We start from the raw sequence: 16,913 nt of genomic DNA, 5'->3' as shown, positions 1-16,913 counted from the left end.
TCACTTTTAAACATATTTTTTTACAAAAGTATGACTTTCAGGTCTTATTTACAACACTGTCTTTAACTGAATCTTCCTAAATGCATCTGTTGGTTCAGGCATTGTTTTAGTTTTCAGATGCTCTCCCTCACTGTCTCTCTCTGTTTTATTACCACTAGTGTGCTGTAACATGGCTGATTCATGTTACTGTAACAATTTGCTTACAGAAGGATTTACAATACTCCCTCCTGTGTCTGTATATCCTTAGGCCACCACCTAGTGGAGTATTGCATGTATTACTATACAGTTTTGGATATTAATATCCCTTATATCTGCAGTCTTTATCAAAAGAAACCAGAACCTTTCTTTCAAAGCATCAAAATGAAAAATGCGACCAATTTTTGTTGGCCTGTGTTATTGTAACTCATTGTAATATTACTGTACTGTCAGAGAGGGGACATCAGCTAAATATCCTGCTTTAGGGATTTTTTTAACCAGTGTAGATCTAGATAACCTGAAAGTGTTTTCATTACCTGATAATATATAGATTGATAGGATTAACCTGTTAATGTATAGATAAATATGATTTTTGTCAGACAGCTGCATGTGAGTGCATTAATATAGCATTTTCTGAAACACTGTTTGAAGTCTGTTCAAAACAACAGGTCATAGCATGAACATGTTTCAATTAATGTGAAGTTACTATGAGGCTTCAGCAGACTTTTGATTCAGGTAGATAATCCAAAATTCCAGTCTTTTTAGTTTAAATTCCTCTCTTTCTGCTCCTCATGGTGTTTTCTGAAAGAGATGTGAAGGGGATTGTAAAACAAAGATCTTTTGGGAATTTTTGACTAAAAAGACTCTAACTTCAGAAAATACCCACTTGATCTGTATAATTCATTCTCCCAAATCCCCATATTATGGTTAGACAAACACCAGAATCGTTAGTACTTGGATTAAAAAGACTGCAGATTCCTAATCACTTGAGGGCATTAAGAGGAGATTGATTTATTGGCCAGTATGAATAGCAGGAAATATTCCAGCCAACAAAGTTGATTCAATGTTCATACAAATGATGATTCATTTTAGATGGACTTGAACGAGTGATGTGAGCCCATCCTTAACTGTTTTCCTGTAATGATCTCAACTTGGCACCCTGCAGAAGCTTCATCCAGCAGAGAACAGTGACAGAGGTACAGTGTGTGTGAAACCAAATTGTGTCTGTGTTACAAAGAACATCTGAAAACATTTTATGATGAGAAGCACCAGGGTTGGAATTTTGTCATTTTAGGGGCAAGGCCATTTGGCCTTCGCTTTTAAAAAAAAAAAAAATTATGGGCACCAAGGCCACATGACAGGGCACAAAGTCCATTGAGTAAAAATCAATAGTTTGGATTCCGTAGAATTAGCACTTAGAATTATCATGACCTGGATGACTGAAAACCTTCATCAACATGTACCAGCAGTGTGCAGTGTGACATGAATACCAGGATAAGGTGAAGAGATGAACAGTCTTATGTCCCTGAGCCTGGTGGTGGAGGACCAGGTGCTGTGTTAGGGGTCACTGGATTCTTAGTTATTGCTGTTGGACCTCTTCCTGCACTGCTGGGTATGGAGGTCTTCCATCGATGGCAGCTCAGTCCTGGTGATTTTGTGAGCAGTTTGCTGTGATTCAGTCATTCAGGCACACCTGTATAGTATTATGTTTTGTAAGTAGTGCGTTACAATAGATGTTTCCTATCCAACAGAATTAGCTACAATACTTTTAATCCCATTTATAGGGTTTATATGTCTGTGGACAAACAGTTGTCAGAGATGTAGTATGTCAGGCTATAATGCGTTGCACCAACTGTGAATGGAGGAAAAGATGTATTATCTGGGAAATATTGCCCTCTATGGGTCAACCTTAGCATTGTCATGGGAGGGTTGTTTTCCATTGTGTGTGTCTTGTTTCCTTCACTCATTATGACTGTGCAACGTTTTTCCATGAGGAGTAAGGTGGGATGTAAGAGCTTTCAGGGAAAGCAGTTGAAGATGAAGAGGGATGATAGATGAAGAACAGTGGAGGTGAGGAGAGCAGAGGTGCCAGGAGTCAGATGTAAGCTCCCCTTTTTTAAAATTGCCATGACTATTTTTGACATCAATATTGCCTATATTCCTCAAATTCTGAACATTTACCTTTAATGTGAGATATAAGAAAGACAGATTTACTTATACTTGTCCTTTTGCACATACTTGTTGACAATTCCTAACTACATAATTGCCCAGTTAGACAGACTAAGAATATTAATCTTCCTTTGTAATAAAAAAATAAAAATAAACATGTCATTGTCTACATATGAAAAACAACTTACCCTGCTGTCAAAATGATTTCATTAAGAACAATAATGATCACTCTCAGGAGCTGTTGTTCATGCTGCAGATGTGACTATTACACCAGCTCGCTCCCATTCTTGTTCCACACTCATCTTTAATGTGCAATTTTGGAACACTAATATTTAAAAATGTATTTGTGATCTTGTCTGTTCTATTTTACCTCTTGTTATTCTTCCGGGTGTCATTTTTGTAATACAGTATATAGGCTATCGGCCATTACAGGTTTCACCCTCATTCATTCTTTTTACTTTGCCATCATGTGTTTTATATTTCTATGTGTCAGACAAAGAAACACAACAAACTAATAAAATGAACCAAATGACTTTGAAAATGTGAAAAGCCCAACACATTTCTGACAGTGATGATGACTTTTGGACTTTTGTGTTCACAGAGAAATTGAGTTTTAGATATTATCCAGTGAGGTAGCACCTATGCTTGTGAATCAGTTTTTTTTTTAATTTAAAACCTCTGAATGATTTGTTAGAAGTAACATCGAACTTTTTTGGTTCTGAATTATGTTGAAGCTTTTTTCTCTACCAGTGTGAAGTCCCTTTAACAGTCATTTGCGCATGCGTGTTGCGCAGGTCTCCTCGTGATGACAGCAAATGACAGCACTGTTCGTTCCTGCAGAAACCAGTGTGAGACGGCTAACCGCCAACAAACAACCCCACTGACTCGAGAAATCTTATGAACAGCCGTGTTTAGAGAAACCGTGGACGACCAGTAGACGCTAATTACATTTGGTAAGTGGCTAAATATACGTTTTGTTGGTCTCATTTGGCCATCCAGGAGCTTGCAGTCTAAAGCTAAGCTAACGTAGCTAACTAGCTTATCGTTAGCTTAACCCTGTTTGACTAGCAAACGTTAGCCGAGTTTAACTTGGTTAACGTAAGCGGGCTTCCTCTTGGTTAGCTTCTTCGCCAGTTTAGTATTTGTTCTTCAAATCAGTGCAAACACAAATCCGTGTTGACTCGTACCAAGCTAGCGCCAGGTTGCTTGAAGTGTGTCGGTTTCCCTCAAATCGTTTAGCTTACCTAATGCTGGTTACGTGGTTTATTTGATATTCTCATCTTGTCTGGTGGTAAGTTGATGCAAGACAACTTTGACGTTACCTAGCTAGCGTCAACAGACCTCAGCTTAACCCAACCCATCTTAATTTGTCTGGCTATCTATCTGGCTGAATCTAGACTGACCAGTGCTAATGAATCAAGGGCACTATAAACTTGCAACTTTTTGTATCAAATGTGCCCACACCCACCCATGGAGCCTGTGACAGGGATTTCTAAAGTTGTGGTCTGACAACAGAACCGTTCGGACATTATATCTGTTACATTAAGCGTTTGAGGCCGTGGGATATAATGGCATACTGTCATTAACATCATAAATGTTTAAACACGGGATATTACCATTAACCCTTTATAATATAGAAGTGCATTATCTCCCCACCATGTCCGATATTGCTGTTATTAGTAGCAGACAAAATGTAGTCAGTAAAGTGAATCACTGAAGTATTTGTATGAAGCTATAATGCTGAACACTTGGTTGTCAGTTATCACATGTGGATTTATTTTTTTCATGTTTTAAATTAAATGTTATTAAATTTTTCCTCTTACCAGGCAGGCTAAGTGAAATTGTGACTAATAGCTGAAATGGTGAAAATATGAATTAATTACAACCCAAATATACAGACTTTACATCCCACTTTGACAGTCACTGTTGCCATAGTGAATTGGTCCTGAATTGTCCAGTATCTGCCCCATATCTGCTCGCTATAAAAGGACAAACATTTTCGCCCAGGGCTAGATTCCACATTATGCCGCAAATCATTCCTTACAATGTCAAAAGTCACTTTCAGTAACTCACTTATTTTGTAATTATGACTTCAATCATAATCTGATCTGTCAACCAGACTTTCTTTCCTCTGGACTGATGACGAAAGATTGCCTGGAAATGGAGTCACTTGACTTGGTGGTAATAGGCGGAATGACTATTGAAATTCACATGTGACAAACTTATCATATTTGCCGTGAAACCGGACTCATAGTAGTTCCTCGATTCATTCATTACCTCAAAGTAGGTTCATCATTCCTTGTCAGAATGCACAATTATGAAAGTTTAGCATAGAACCGAGAACAGTGATGGTTGTTTCAGTTGATGCCTATGACAACATTATTCTTCAGAAATTGCAATGCCACCATCTGTTTCCTTTCTACTTGTGGTGTCTATGATTGATATATTTGAGTTGGAAGCACTGGTTCATTATTTTGTCCTTATTGCTTAATTCCTGAGAAATTGTCGTAATTGAAGGTGGTAACTACAAGTTAAGAAGGATATTGAACCTCACAGCTGTATATGTTTGTGCTGTTTGCTTCACTTTGTCTGTAGGATTTTGTATCAGGTAAAATGTTTGTGTCCTCATATTGCACACCACAATTTAATTGTCAAGACTTCCTTGAAGCCATTTCACATGTAAGTGTAGATTGAGTGTGTTGGGCCGCAAGCCATGGTTCAACCCATGTTCTTGGGTCTGTCAAAAGGCCTGAACCTAAACCTTTTTCACAGTTCACATGATCGTGTCAAACACTTAATGATTCCAGGTCGTTGTCCTCCAGACAGCAGATAAATCGACAACACATATGGTTAACTGGGTTATGTTCCAGTTTATAAGTGTGACAGTTAACTTTCGCACATGATGGACAAGTAGTAAATGTTACATGTTAATGTTAAGTGCTGTTTATGCATAACATTAGTTAGACTGTTTTCTCAACCTAACATAGAGCAGCGACATAAAACGGATCTTGTTGGCACCTCATGCTGTATTTGGCATAAAAACACGTACTCAGGAAGACTCAAGACTGTAATGTATGTTTAGTTTTTTCTCTTTTTTTTTCACGACTAGAGCTTCTTTTGTTAGAGCCAGAGGATGATTGGAACATTCTTTTGGGGATAGTGGTCGCCTGAAGGTTAGGGAAGTGTGTTGCCAGAAGGTCGCTTATTCGATTCCGAGACCAACATGATAAATCTGAACAGGGAAAGTGAAAGACTCCCTCACCTTACCTAAATAACGACCAAACACTGAAAAGCATCTTTCAATTATTGACCCTTTTTTTCCTTTTCTTTTTTTTTTTAGAAATCAGTGGTACGTAGGGCTGCACAATTAATCAAAATGTGAAAGAAAATCATGGCCAATGTGCAATATCTAAATGAAATTAAAAATAATATTTTTATATTATTTTGAGATATATATATATATTTTTTTAAATAATAAAATTTTTTGCCTTATTGTTCAGCCCAAATGTTATGGAAACATTTTATACTGTACTGGTGATGGAAAACTATTGAGGTTCTGTACAGAGTCCAAAATGTGGGAATAGTCACTGATAAACCTCATACGATATATGACATGGGGCAGTATTTGTTTTCTGAGCAGTGTTAAATTATCTGAAAAGGAAGTGTGAAGAGGATGTTAACTGTTGGCCATGAATACCTTGTAGAAAGTGAAATCCTTTGAATATCTAGCTATAAAAAGAACTTTGTTCCATTGGACGGTGTGTCTCTGACTGTGTATGTGTGTGTTGGATCATGTAGTGGGAGGAGAGGGCTGTGTTCCAAACATCTTTACTGTGTTGCTGTGGTATAACACTGTTGTTTTGTGCTCCACATTTTAGAGATTGTGTCAAAATTTAAAATATTTAGATTATATGACTGAGGTGGTTGGACTGGGCAGGGAATTTTAAATCCTCTGTTTTTATCTTTGCCCTGCCTCTTGTCTCCTAGACTGCCTTGTTATAATTATGGTGATTACACAGATGTTATGGTTGAACTGTTGGTCCTCTTGTCTGTCATATGAACAGCTTTCACTGGCTGTCCTGCCAAAACTATGATCATTGTCACATAACTCAGAAGGTTTTAGATTATGTCCCTGATGCTGTCTGTTCTTTGGTTTCTCTTCTGCTTTAGAGTTCCTCAGTGTGTTCCATGACTGACTCACCAGGTAGCTATGTGCAGTAGATTGTATTGGAGGGGATGGGCACAGGGGGCCATGACAAATGGCAGTTAACCTCTGTGCTAGCCGCTTAATAGCCAAGTTGCTTTTTCACTTCCTTCTGGGTATGTGAGGAATGTGCTTATTTGAGAACACAAGTGTAATGTGTGTAACTGCACCATGTGTGTACTTGTTAGCCAGTTACCTGTCCGTTCATTCAGATATACATTTTTATAATTATTTGTTTAAATATTCAGGTCTATTAATCTAGAAAGGTCTTAAATGTAGATCAGTTGACAACAAATTAAAGACCTCACAAAGTTGTCTGTTTTAGTGCAGCCAGCTTCTGTTCCCAAGACGCTAAACTCAAACTCTATGCGTGACCATACTAGTTCACAAAATTTCAAACATACTCCGCTGACAAACTTATGATTCAGAAGGCCAAAACATTTTCTGGGGATTAGCTTACTTGTAGAGACTGGCATGTAACTTAAATGATTAGATGATTTATTGAGTTTTTAATCAACAGAAAATTAATTGGCAACTTCGTGATGAACTTTATGATAAATTTTGAAGGAAAAAAAATCTGTTATTAGCCTCTCTGATTTGAATATTTGCTGCCTTTCTCAGCCTTCTGTGAGCATAACTATTTTTGGATTGTGGACTGGTGGTTTGACTGAAAGGAATTGGGCTCAGGGAAAATTGTACGGACATTTTTCAGTAATTTCTGACATATTACAATCCAAACAATTGAATTATTCTATAATGAAAATAATTATTACTCGCAGCCCTACTTGCTGTCTCCATTCACTTCATAGCAGGTCAAATGACAGATACATTCTGTGTGTGTGTGTGTGTGTGTGTGTGTGTGTGTGAGATAAACTAGTGATGCACACCACAGACATTTTCCAGCTGATACCAATAACTGTTTATTGACAGATTGCAAAGCGACTGTAAGGATGCCTACCCCCGCCTACTGGATCGGAGTGTCTAGATGTAGTGTTATTATCGTCTATATTTATCTTCTATAATTTCACACATGCTGACAACTTTTAGGCCCTATATTGGGAAACGTATTTTTAGTCAATTATTTAGTCTTTGTGTCAAAGTTAATTCAAGATAAAACAAGTCAGAGCCATCACAGATATACATTAATAAATACATACATGCTGCGTTACGATGAAACCAAAACACTGTAATCGTCGAATGTTTGATATTTATTTTGAGTTCTGACTGAATGCTCAATTGCTGGTGAGCAGGCAGGCATCACGTTTCTCACGTGGTAAGAGGAAGCTGTGCCTCACAAAGAACTTGAAAAATGCTGTGAATATGCATTTTTTCTCCACCAACCATAAAATAAGATACTATATTTGTACTAGAGTTGTATTTGTTGGTTTTTAAACTAGACCTAAGACTTGACAAAAATAATGACAATTTACTACAGTAATTGCATTTCAGTAATCATTGTTTATTCTTGGTTTGCCCAGGAAATTTAATGTAGAGCCATCATTATGTGTTTAAATCTGCATAACCAATTAGATTTGTTAGGCATATCAACTTCAACGTTGTGGTTGTCTGTTAGCTTGCAGGCAGTGACACTACCTTGCAGTCATTCCCATTCTGCGACAGTTTTCTCCAGTCTAGTCTTATTCTGCTCCCGGAGCCATAGCTCTACAGCTAAATCTGTGTTTGCTATGTTAGCAACCAGCCACAAAGAGGCCTTTGTGCGAAGGATTCACCACGAAATCATTCAAATTTCATGCCCTCCGCTTGGTTTGTATGTCTTGGCTGTGTATGTTTGGAAAATGGAGAGGGATTTGCATATTCTGCTATGTAGCGTCTCCTGAAGCTTGTGAAAAGGCGTGCTTTGCCTGTTGTCGTCAGGCCGGTGTGTGCAGCAAATGGAATGCAAATGACTTCCCCTGCATGACGCGAGCATCATGTGTGAGTTTGTGTTCAGCCAAACCTTTACAGAAAAGGGAACTGTTTCCTACTTTTCCTGTAAATACATTTACTTAAAAATGCAGCAGAAGTTGAATAATGATATCTGATAATATTAGCTTTACTGTTTACTAAAAAAAAAAAATTAAGGATGTGATCAGGTAAGGTAAACTACTGTAAATGTCAACCATTAGTAAAGAATTCTACAAATATGTCACAGATCCTAGAAATACACATGCTAAAAAGTAACAACAATGACCCACTGCATCATGGTTAATTTTATCAGACTTGAGAAAGCATCTTGAGCCAGTGTTGGAAAGCCACAGTGGCAGGTGGATTCTGAATTCTACCAGCCACTCAATATTACCATTTTACCATCAGTCATTTTTGCAATCATTATTTTTTTTGAAAATTTGTCTTGGTTTAAAAAAAACAAACAACAAAAATACAATCACATGAAAAATGTTTATTTAAAAAATGTCAAGTCTCAGTATGTGCTCTGCAGTATACATGTGAATGTCAACTGTAAACAGTTCTGTAGTAACTTTAAATTGACAAGTTATCAATTTAAAAACGTATGAAGTGCTTCCTTAAAACCGATTTAAACAACTGAAAATAAATTATGAACATGAAAATGCATGTCCTTAAAGAACTGCTAAACTGATGAAGGCCACTATCACTTATTTAGAAATGTTGCGTTGTTACTTTGGCCAGGTCATCTTCAAAGGAGCCGAACATTCATGATTTGGTCCATGTTGAGATTGGTGGCTTCATCAGTTTTCATTGAAGGTCACTGAGGGCGCAGTAGTAGCTGTAGCCGCTGTTCCCAGTAAAGTACTTGTTAAATAAACTTTGCTAGTTGCAGAGCTATTGCACCACAATCATTTTTCTTGGCGAGACCCGCCCTATTGGGGCTGATTGGCCAGCACTAGCACTCGTACAGCAAAATTTTACAAATAAAATTTTACAAAATTTCGTCTTGAACACAACTGACCTAAGAAACATTTTTTTTTTCTTTTGCTCGTGTGACTGTGGTCTTACATTTGACTAAAGGTTAATTAAGCTCTGATTTAGTTTCTGTTCCACATATTCATCTTTTGTCTGTTTCCCTTCCATCTTGTCATTTTTGTTCTTCAGTCATTTAGCTCTCTGCCTGTGTGAGCTGGTGAAGATGGTGAAGCCAGACATCCACACTCTGGCCCACCACCTGAAGCAGGAGCGGCTGTACGTGGCATCGGAGAAGCAGCTGATCCAGAGGCTCAACAGTGATGTGCTGAAGACAGCTGAGAGGCTGTACCGGGCTGCATGGATTTCGAAACAGCAGAGGATCAATCTTGATCGGCTCATTCTCACCAGGTCAGGCCTAAAATACTGATATGCTCTGGCCTAATATGTCTACCAGCACCTCTGAAACTCACATGAAACTGACTATTTTGTGGTTTTACAGGGCGTTTTGAAAGTTAACAATTCCTGTTATGAGTAACTGTTATGAAAAATGGCAGAGAGCAGTATTTAGTATGTTGGCTGGGAAAAATATTGCTAAAAGCAAATTTGTTCCTACATCTTGGAGCTTGAAGTTTAACAACTTTTGTTTTTAAATTTGAGGCTCTAGACTTTTAAAATGTGAAATTCGCTTTCATGCAGTTCTGGGCTAGAAATTGTGCTAAGATACTAAATCAAGAATACAAATATGAGGTCAGGTTTGATGCTGTATAGTGTTCTTGAGTCACTAGTTTGACCAGATATCCTAAAAGGGACCCTGCAGACCTGGAGCATCCCTTTGTTATTTGAGCATGTGATTTAATACATTTACTAGAGGAATGAATCTTCACTGGAGTCACCTTTTGATTAAATTACAATTCACCTGTCCATGATTCAAATGCACAGGGATCAGCATCTTGATGCATCTCAATGTATCACAACATCAGTGTTCTATTTCGTTGAACATGGTTGCTTTTTTATCAACTAATACAAGCAGTCGAATAAATCTAAATTTATCTAAATTTAAAAATTAATGAAATGAATGAGTACAACAGTGTAATCTGCATCTTTTCAGTACCAGTATATTGTGACCCATCTCCACACATTAACAATAATGAAGCATCCTATATCAGGTTTTACCACATAACAGCTCTATGACAGGGAACTTCCTGAATGTGGCAAACAGGACCCTGCTGCACTCACCTCTCTGAGTTGGACTGCAAAGTTGACAGAGCCTCGTCAGTTCCTAGCTGAATTAGCTGGGCTCACTGCATTTTTATGGTTGCAGACATTACTTTCTGGAGAAAACCACTAACATGGTTTGTAATTGTTGTGAGTCAGATTTTATGCACAGCTTGTCCAGCTCAGTTTGTAAAGTTTATAAAATCATAAATGTGGCAAGATTTCACATCGGATTTCTGCCTCTTTCTGACATATTTCCCAGCACCAAGATACTGGACTTGCTTGCCTAAAATTGGATCTACATCAGTCAAAACTAGGTTGGATGACTTGTCTTCATCTTGGACAAAGCATATATGTACTCTTGTAGACCTACTGTGTTTGTAGGTGGGATGAGATTCGGTCCTCACAGTGAGAAGGATTTACAGTAACTAATGATAGTAGTTATTGGTCCAAGTGATTGTATATGAAACAACTCTGTTCTACAGTGCGGAGGCCTCTCCGGCGGAGTGCTGCCAACATGCAAAAATGCTGGAAGACACACAGTTTGTCGATGGCTACAAGACTCTGGGCTTCCAGGAGACGATCTACGGCGAGTTTGTGGCCAGATTGAGGGAGAATCCTAGACTGGTGGCATCCTGTCTGGTGGCAGGAGAGAGACTTAACCAGGAGCACACCCAGGCAGTCATCCATACAGTCTTCACCTCACTTTATGGCAACTGTATCATGCAGGAGGATGAGAGCTACCTGCTACAGGTTAGGGATCATACCTAGGTCTTGTGTTATTTAATCGCCTCTCGGTAAGATAAGGTGTTTGAACTGGTGTGACTTTCTTTTTTGCCAAATTTCAGGTGTTGCGATACCTGGTAGAGTTTGAGCTGAAGGAGAGTGACAACCCTCGCCGTCTACTGCGCCGGGGAACCTGTGCCTTCAGCATCCTTTTCAAGCTCTTCTCTGAGGGCCTGTACTCAGCCAAGCTCTTCCTCACTGCCACCCTCCATGAACCCATTATGCAGCTCCTGGTGGAAGATGAAGACCACCTGGAGACGGATCCTGCCAAGGTGACAGAGCGCCTCACTCCGGCCCAGCAGGAACGCTTTGGAGAAAAGGGTTCTGAGACCTACAGACAGCGGGTGCAGGCCGCTGTGGAGGCCAATGAAGCCAAACTGGTAGCCCTGGTCAATAAGTTCATTGGTTATCTGAAGCAGAACACCTACTGCTTTCCCCACAGCCTGCGCTGGATTGTGTCACAGATGTACAAGACTTTGTCATGTGTGGAGCGTCTTGAAGTGGGCGAGGTGCGCACCATGTGTACAGACCTACTGCTGACCTGCTTCATCTGCCCAGCTATCGTTAACCCAGAGCAGTATGGTATCATCTCGGATGCTCCCATCAATGAAGTGGCCCGCTTCAATCTAATGCAGGTCAGTAGCAAAGCTTGTATTCTTTTCCCATATCACACCACGGTCTAGATTGATATTGCATACTTCTTGTTATACAGGTTGGGCAGCTTCTGCAGCAGTTGGCCATGGCTGACGATGATGCAGACCCACGACGGAAGAGCAGTTTGTCAAAATTTGATAAGGTGTGTGAAACATTGCAGTGTTTTATTAATTCCAGCCTAAGTACAACATATTTATCCTTCGAATACATTTAATGTACCTTCCTTCTTCCCCGTCTGTAGAGTTGTGTTGCTGCCTTTCTCGATGTGGTCATTGGAGGAAGAGCAGTTGAGACCCCACCCATGTCCTCAATGAACCTTCTCGAAGGCCTCAGTAGAACTGCGGTCTATATTACACATAATCAGCTGCTCGTGCTGGTAGGCTCTTTTACACTTTTATCCAAGTGCAACATTAGTACCATTTGAAAGTTTGACTTGTGGCACTACCCATATACAGAGTATAGTGTTTCTCAAAGGTTTTTGTAAGACTATAGGACCGCGCACTAGGGGGTCCGGGGCATGTTGGAAAAGAAGAAAATTCTGCACATTTTTAAGGTAAATGTATCAATCTGGTGCACTTTAAGCCAAAAGATTCAGAGGCTATCTCATAAATGACATGACCATAAATGGGAAATTGTGGAGAATATAAAATGTAGAAAATAACCAAATATAACATTAAGCTTTGCTCTGCTGCCTGGTAATTAGTCCAGTCCTCACAATTTACTCTACTACGCACCTCTGACTATACAGATTTAACACAAGCCTGTAAGCTTTAGTCAGTAGTCAACATCAGTCCATGACTTTTAATCTTGAAGCCTATTAGTGCTGGTTTTAAAATTCTGAACGCCCATGAGTGCGATCTTCACTGATCGTCATTGTCTGGTCTAACGTATGTACATATGCGCCATATGGTTATCTTTCTGAGCCGCGGTTCTTTCACACGCTGCACATTGGCATTTATCAAACATAATAAATGACGTGAGTTGTATTTCAATCTCACTCTTTTCAGAGAGACAGAGAGATATAGGCTATGTACTGCCCAGCTGGGTTAACAAGACAAACGGACTGGTGAGTGATTGCCTACAAGCTAGCACATCAACTTAACATTACTGTTAGAGACCAAGTTTGACTGACTGAGAATTAATGATGCTTTGCTGAAGCAACGGTGCAAAACATTCTTCAGTGCTATTATGACAAATTAAAAACATTTTTGGACACTATGGTGCAGCAACTTAGACTATGGCGGGCTGCAGGAGTCTCATTAATTAATGGGAAAGACTGGAGTAGAACTTGAAACCAACACATTCTAAAACTACCACACTTGTATCTTTTATTCTCCCTACAGACAAGGTGATGTGATAAGATTTTGGAGCACCTTGCTGCATACATTTGCAGAATTCCTTGAAACTCCTTGTTCTGCTTAATATGTTCAAATACAGAGGTCATGTATAGCCAGTGGATAAGATAACACAAATGTCTAATACCACTGTGCACTAGACATCCTTTTTAACATTTTCAGGATGTATAAAGCTTTTTTTTAAGCTAGGGATGTTTTTATTCAGGTCTATCAAATTTTACTGGTACAGTTTGTTGTATTGTCGAGCAAATATCTTGTTACTGCACAGTGAGTCTCCAGTCAATGTTCTTTATGACTTTCTTGTTACCAAATGCCATTGCAACTAGGGATACACAATACATACCAGACAGATGGTGGGAAACATCATTAAACAGCCGATAAATGAATTAAAGTTGATAAGTACAACTGATGATATAAAGCAAAATTGCTTTCATTGACCTCATAAGCCATAGTTGATGGTAAGCAAGCTTGAAGTTGGCCAGCAATTTGCCAATAAACACAAGCCATTTTTATACTGGGCAGCAAGCTGCCAATTTGGCCGTCCTCTTTGCGGCTAGGTCTGCGGATTTAGACAGAAGGCGGTAAATTGGTTTTGATCCGCCAATTTGCCACCTCGTAGGGTACGCTTATTTACGCCTCAACTGCTATCTAAATCCGAGGCATCAATGTGTCGGCAAATGTGTGAGATGTGCGGAGGTGTCGATGACCTGCACTGTCACGCGACCCACAACTGGGGAGTTTTAAAACCAGGTAACAGCTGATCATAGCTGTCAGTCAATCACTTCATCCGCGGACATCAAGATGGGCAACTGGACTGCTGCTGAGATCCGGGAGATGCTAGCGTCTCCTCGGTCTCTGTAGCTGTCTTCGTTGTCTGCTTGTTGTTGTAGCGGCAAGCTATGAACGGTCGCTACTTTTAAATTAAAAGCCCCCCGCTAAGAATCCAGTTCTAAACTCCAATGGGATGCAATGTTAAGCTCTTATTTTGAAGACAAATTCGTTGTCACTGTTCACTGCCCAACTTCGTGCTTCACGTCACGTCACATGTTTACGCCTACCCCAGTGGCGGCCAAGTGGCGGCTTTTGGAAAAGGAGCAATATTACACCTCCGTTTTAGAAAGACAGGGCGGCACATTGCTGCCTTTACCTTGCAGCAAATGTGCCGCCTTTTCTACCTAAAAGGGGCTACAGAGAAGAAGGAGATAAAGAAAAGAAGACGTGCAGCACACTGTTGGCGCTCATGACCTCAAAGTGCTGCACTTATGCAGAGCCATAAAATTTAGACTAGAGAGCATGGAAGATTTTTGCCAGTCTGGAGGAAGAAAACACAATTGCAATTTGCAAAACATGTTCTACAAAAAGATCAGAGAGGAAGGAAAAAGTAGAGTTATAACGCAACAAATCCTATTGGAGCTATGGAATATTGAATAATCCAACTTTGCACTTAGCCTTTCCTACCCTCACATGTGCATATACTACAGGTTATGAACTTTTAAAAATACAAAACAGTGAAGCTATTGATTATCTTATTAGTGTCAGCCATTGGAAGCGGGTATTCATAAGATATTTGTAATGGCTAAAAATGTCCAAATCCTACATATCTACTAACGTTTCTTAACCTATTGTCATATTACAAAAATGTGCAGTGTTCACATATAAATTACTGGCAGTCAAACATGACTATTTAGGCCATATTTTAAAAGGGAACTACACAAGTGTATCTGAAACTTTAATAAAGGGTACAAAAACTTGGGCAACCCACACAAAGGTGATAAAAGGCTGGATATTCTACATGAATTCTAGGTCAATCAGTTTCAAACATAGCAAGAATGTGGTAAGAGGAGAGGCTTTAGTATTAACTTACCTCGTGACCTTAGTTTGACTTGAGCGCACGTTGTGTGTATATAAGTTCATATGGTGTTTGAGTCAGGACCAGGGTGGGAATTTCACGGTGAAAAAAAAAAAAAAATAATCATCGTACAGCCACAGTGGCTGATGATCTCACCTGAAAGCCTGTCAAACAGCAGCAGCGTCTCAAAATGGAAGAACGATACTTACAGCACAGCAAGCGAGCTCAGCCGGTTTTGATATGATATGTAACTGACTTATGTGGTAGGATTTAGTTCGGTAAAGTTGGAAACAGAGTCGAACTTCCCGGATCAATAACTCATAAACGAAAGATTGTTAAAACACAAACGACAACTCGTTCCTACCGTAGTAAGGTAGACAACAAGCTACAACCGTATTTTCATCAAAACAAGCTTCTCTGGGCTGGACATTAACAGTGGTCTCTATGGTCAGCCGTCTGTGAGACGAGGGCGCGGAGACCGTCGACAAAGTGCAACACCGAAAAGAGATACTACAAAAAATATTCCATAACTTCTCTATTATTCACTGTTTGCGTCACCAAAATCACTCCACACAGCAGTGGTCTCGTGCTGGTTATTCTACAATTTTTTGTTTTGAAGAAATATGCCTTGGCATAATTTGGGGGAATTTCTATTGGGAGAAATATTCAATACCTTCACTAATATTCAGTGTAGTGTCACCAGAATTTTTTTATAAAAAAAAAACAAACTGTTTTCTAATGTAAAATTAACTTCATATCGGTATTAAAAATGTTCTAATACATAATCCATGTCTTATTATAAATTAAGATGTTATGGTATCAATCTGAAAGGTAAATCATCAAATTTTACTCAATGGCCTTTGTGCCCTGTCATGTGGCCTTGGTGCCCCTAAAAAAAAAAAGATGGCCCTGCCCCTAAAATGACGAAATTCCCACCCTGGTCAGGACACAAGGAAGCTCGAGCGCCTTTTGTTTTGTTTGTGTATGAAAGCTGTGTGTGATTTTCTTTGCCTCCATTCATTGCGAAATAACTTCGCTGTCAGTGAGCTCTTCATAAAGCTGTGTATAATCCCATGTTTTGTATTGGCAACATTTTAGATTCATGTCAAACAAGATCTCAGCATGTACAGACTTGTCATCTCTCACCCAGTTTACTTCCAGTCATTGATTCATTGTGATGTTCTGAAGAATAATGTCTTCCTCTTCCGGCACAGGTGGACTTTGTGAGGAGTGTGATGGCAGGGGACCATCTTCGGGAGGAGGAGCACATGGCTCTGGAGACCCTGGTTGCCAACGTGCCCCAGAATCGAACTGTGAAGAGCAACAGTCTGGAGCTCACTCCCTCCAACACTCCCCAGCTCTCTCCAGCTACCACTCCTGCCAACAAGAAGAACAGACTCCCCATAGGTACCTACCTTGGCAGTCTCTAAGCCTCTGTCTTCCTGTCCCTTCGGTTTTAATAGACAGATGTATTGATGCGCTCAAAGTGATGCAACCTCTTGTAATTTCCTAATGTGAGGATCTAAAGAATATTTTGCCTTTATAGGAATAGCACAAGTTGAAACATGAACTAAAAGTAGGAGTGTAATATTTTGTCTAATGAGAAGCAAAATAAACAAGTAGAGTTGAGTGGTGATGGCTAGTGAAAGGCCTGCGTTTCATAGGAAGCTAATGAGCTTCTTCTCAGCTTGTTATGAAGATAATTAGCATGGCCTGGATTGAGGCTCAATTACAGAAATGACAACCAATTAAATTACCAAATATAAATGAACTCATTTTAATTGGAATGGATGGAAAAGATGCATAGACTACCTTCATTAGCATT

General features: G+C 39.4%; 1 protein-coding gene across 8 annotated transcripts in view; it reads left to right on the top strand.

The window, feature by feature from the left end:
- Positions 1-2,922: 2,922 nt before the first annotated feature.
- The window catches only part of gapvd1 (GTPase activating protein and VPS9 domains 1), a 32,658-nt gene continuing 18,667 nt past the window's right edge, over positions 2,923-16,913 (top strand). For all 8 annotated transcript variants that reach the window (XM_030417149.1, XM_030417148.1, XM_030417147.1 and 5 more), the window contains exons 1-7: positions 2,923-3,098; positions 9,419-9,637; positions 10,930-11,197; positions 11,293-11,865; positions 11,943-12,026; positions 12,126-12,260; positions 16,303-16,495. In XM_030417149.1, coding sequence (XP_030273009.1) covers positions 9,453-9,637; positions 10,930-11,197; positions 11,293-11,865; positions 11,943-12,026; positions 12,126-12,260; positions 16,303-16,495 — 1,438 coding nt within the window. In that variant the 5' untranslated portion in view covers positions 2,923-3,098; positions 9,419-9,452. The remainder of the gene's footprint in view (positions 3,099-9,418; positions 9,638-10,929; positions 11,198-11,292; positions 11,866-11,942; positions 12,027-12,125; positions 12,261-16,302; positions 16,496-16,913) is intronic.

The sequence above is a fragment of the Sparus aurata genome, chromosome 5, assembly GCF_900880675.1.
Source record: "Sparus aurata chromosome 5, fSpaAur1.1, whole genome shotgun sequence".
Lineage (NCBI taxonomy): Eukaryota > Metazoa > Chordata > Actinopteri > Spariformes > Sparidae > Sparus > Sparus aurata.
This window is presented reverse-complemented; position numbering and strand designations above follow the sequence as displayed.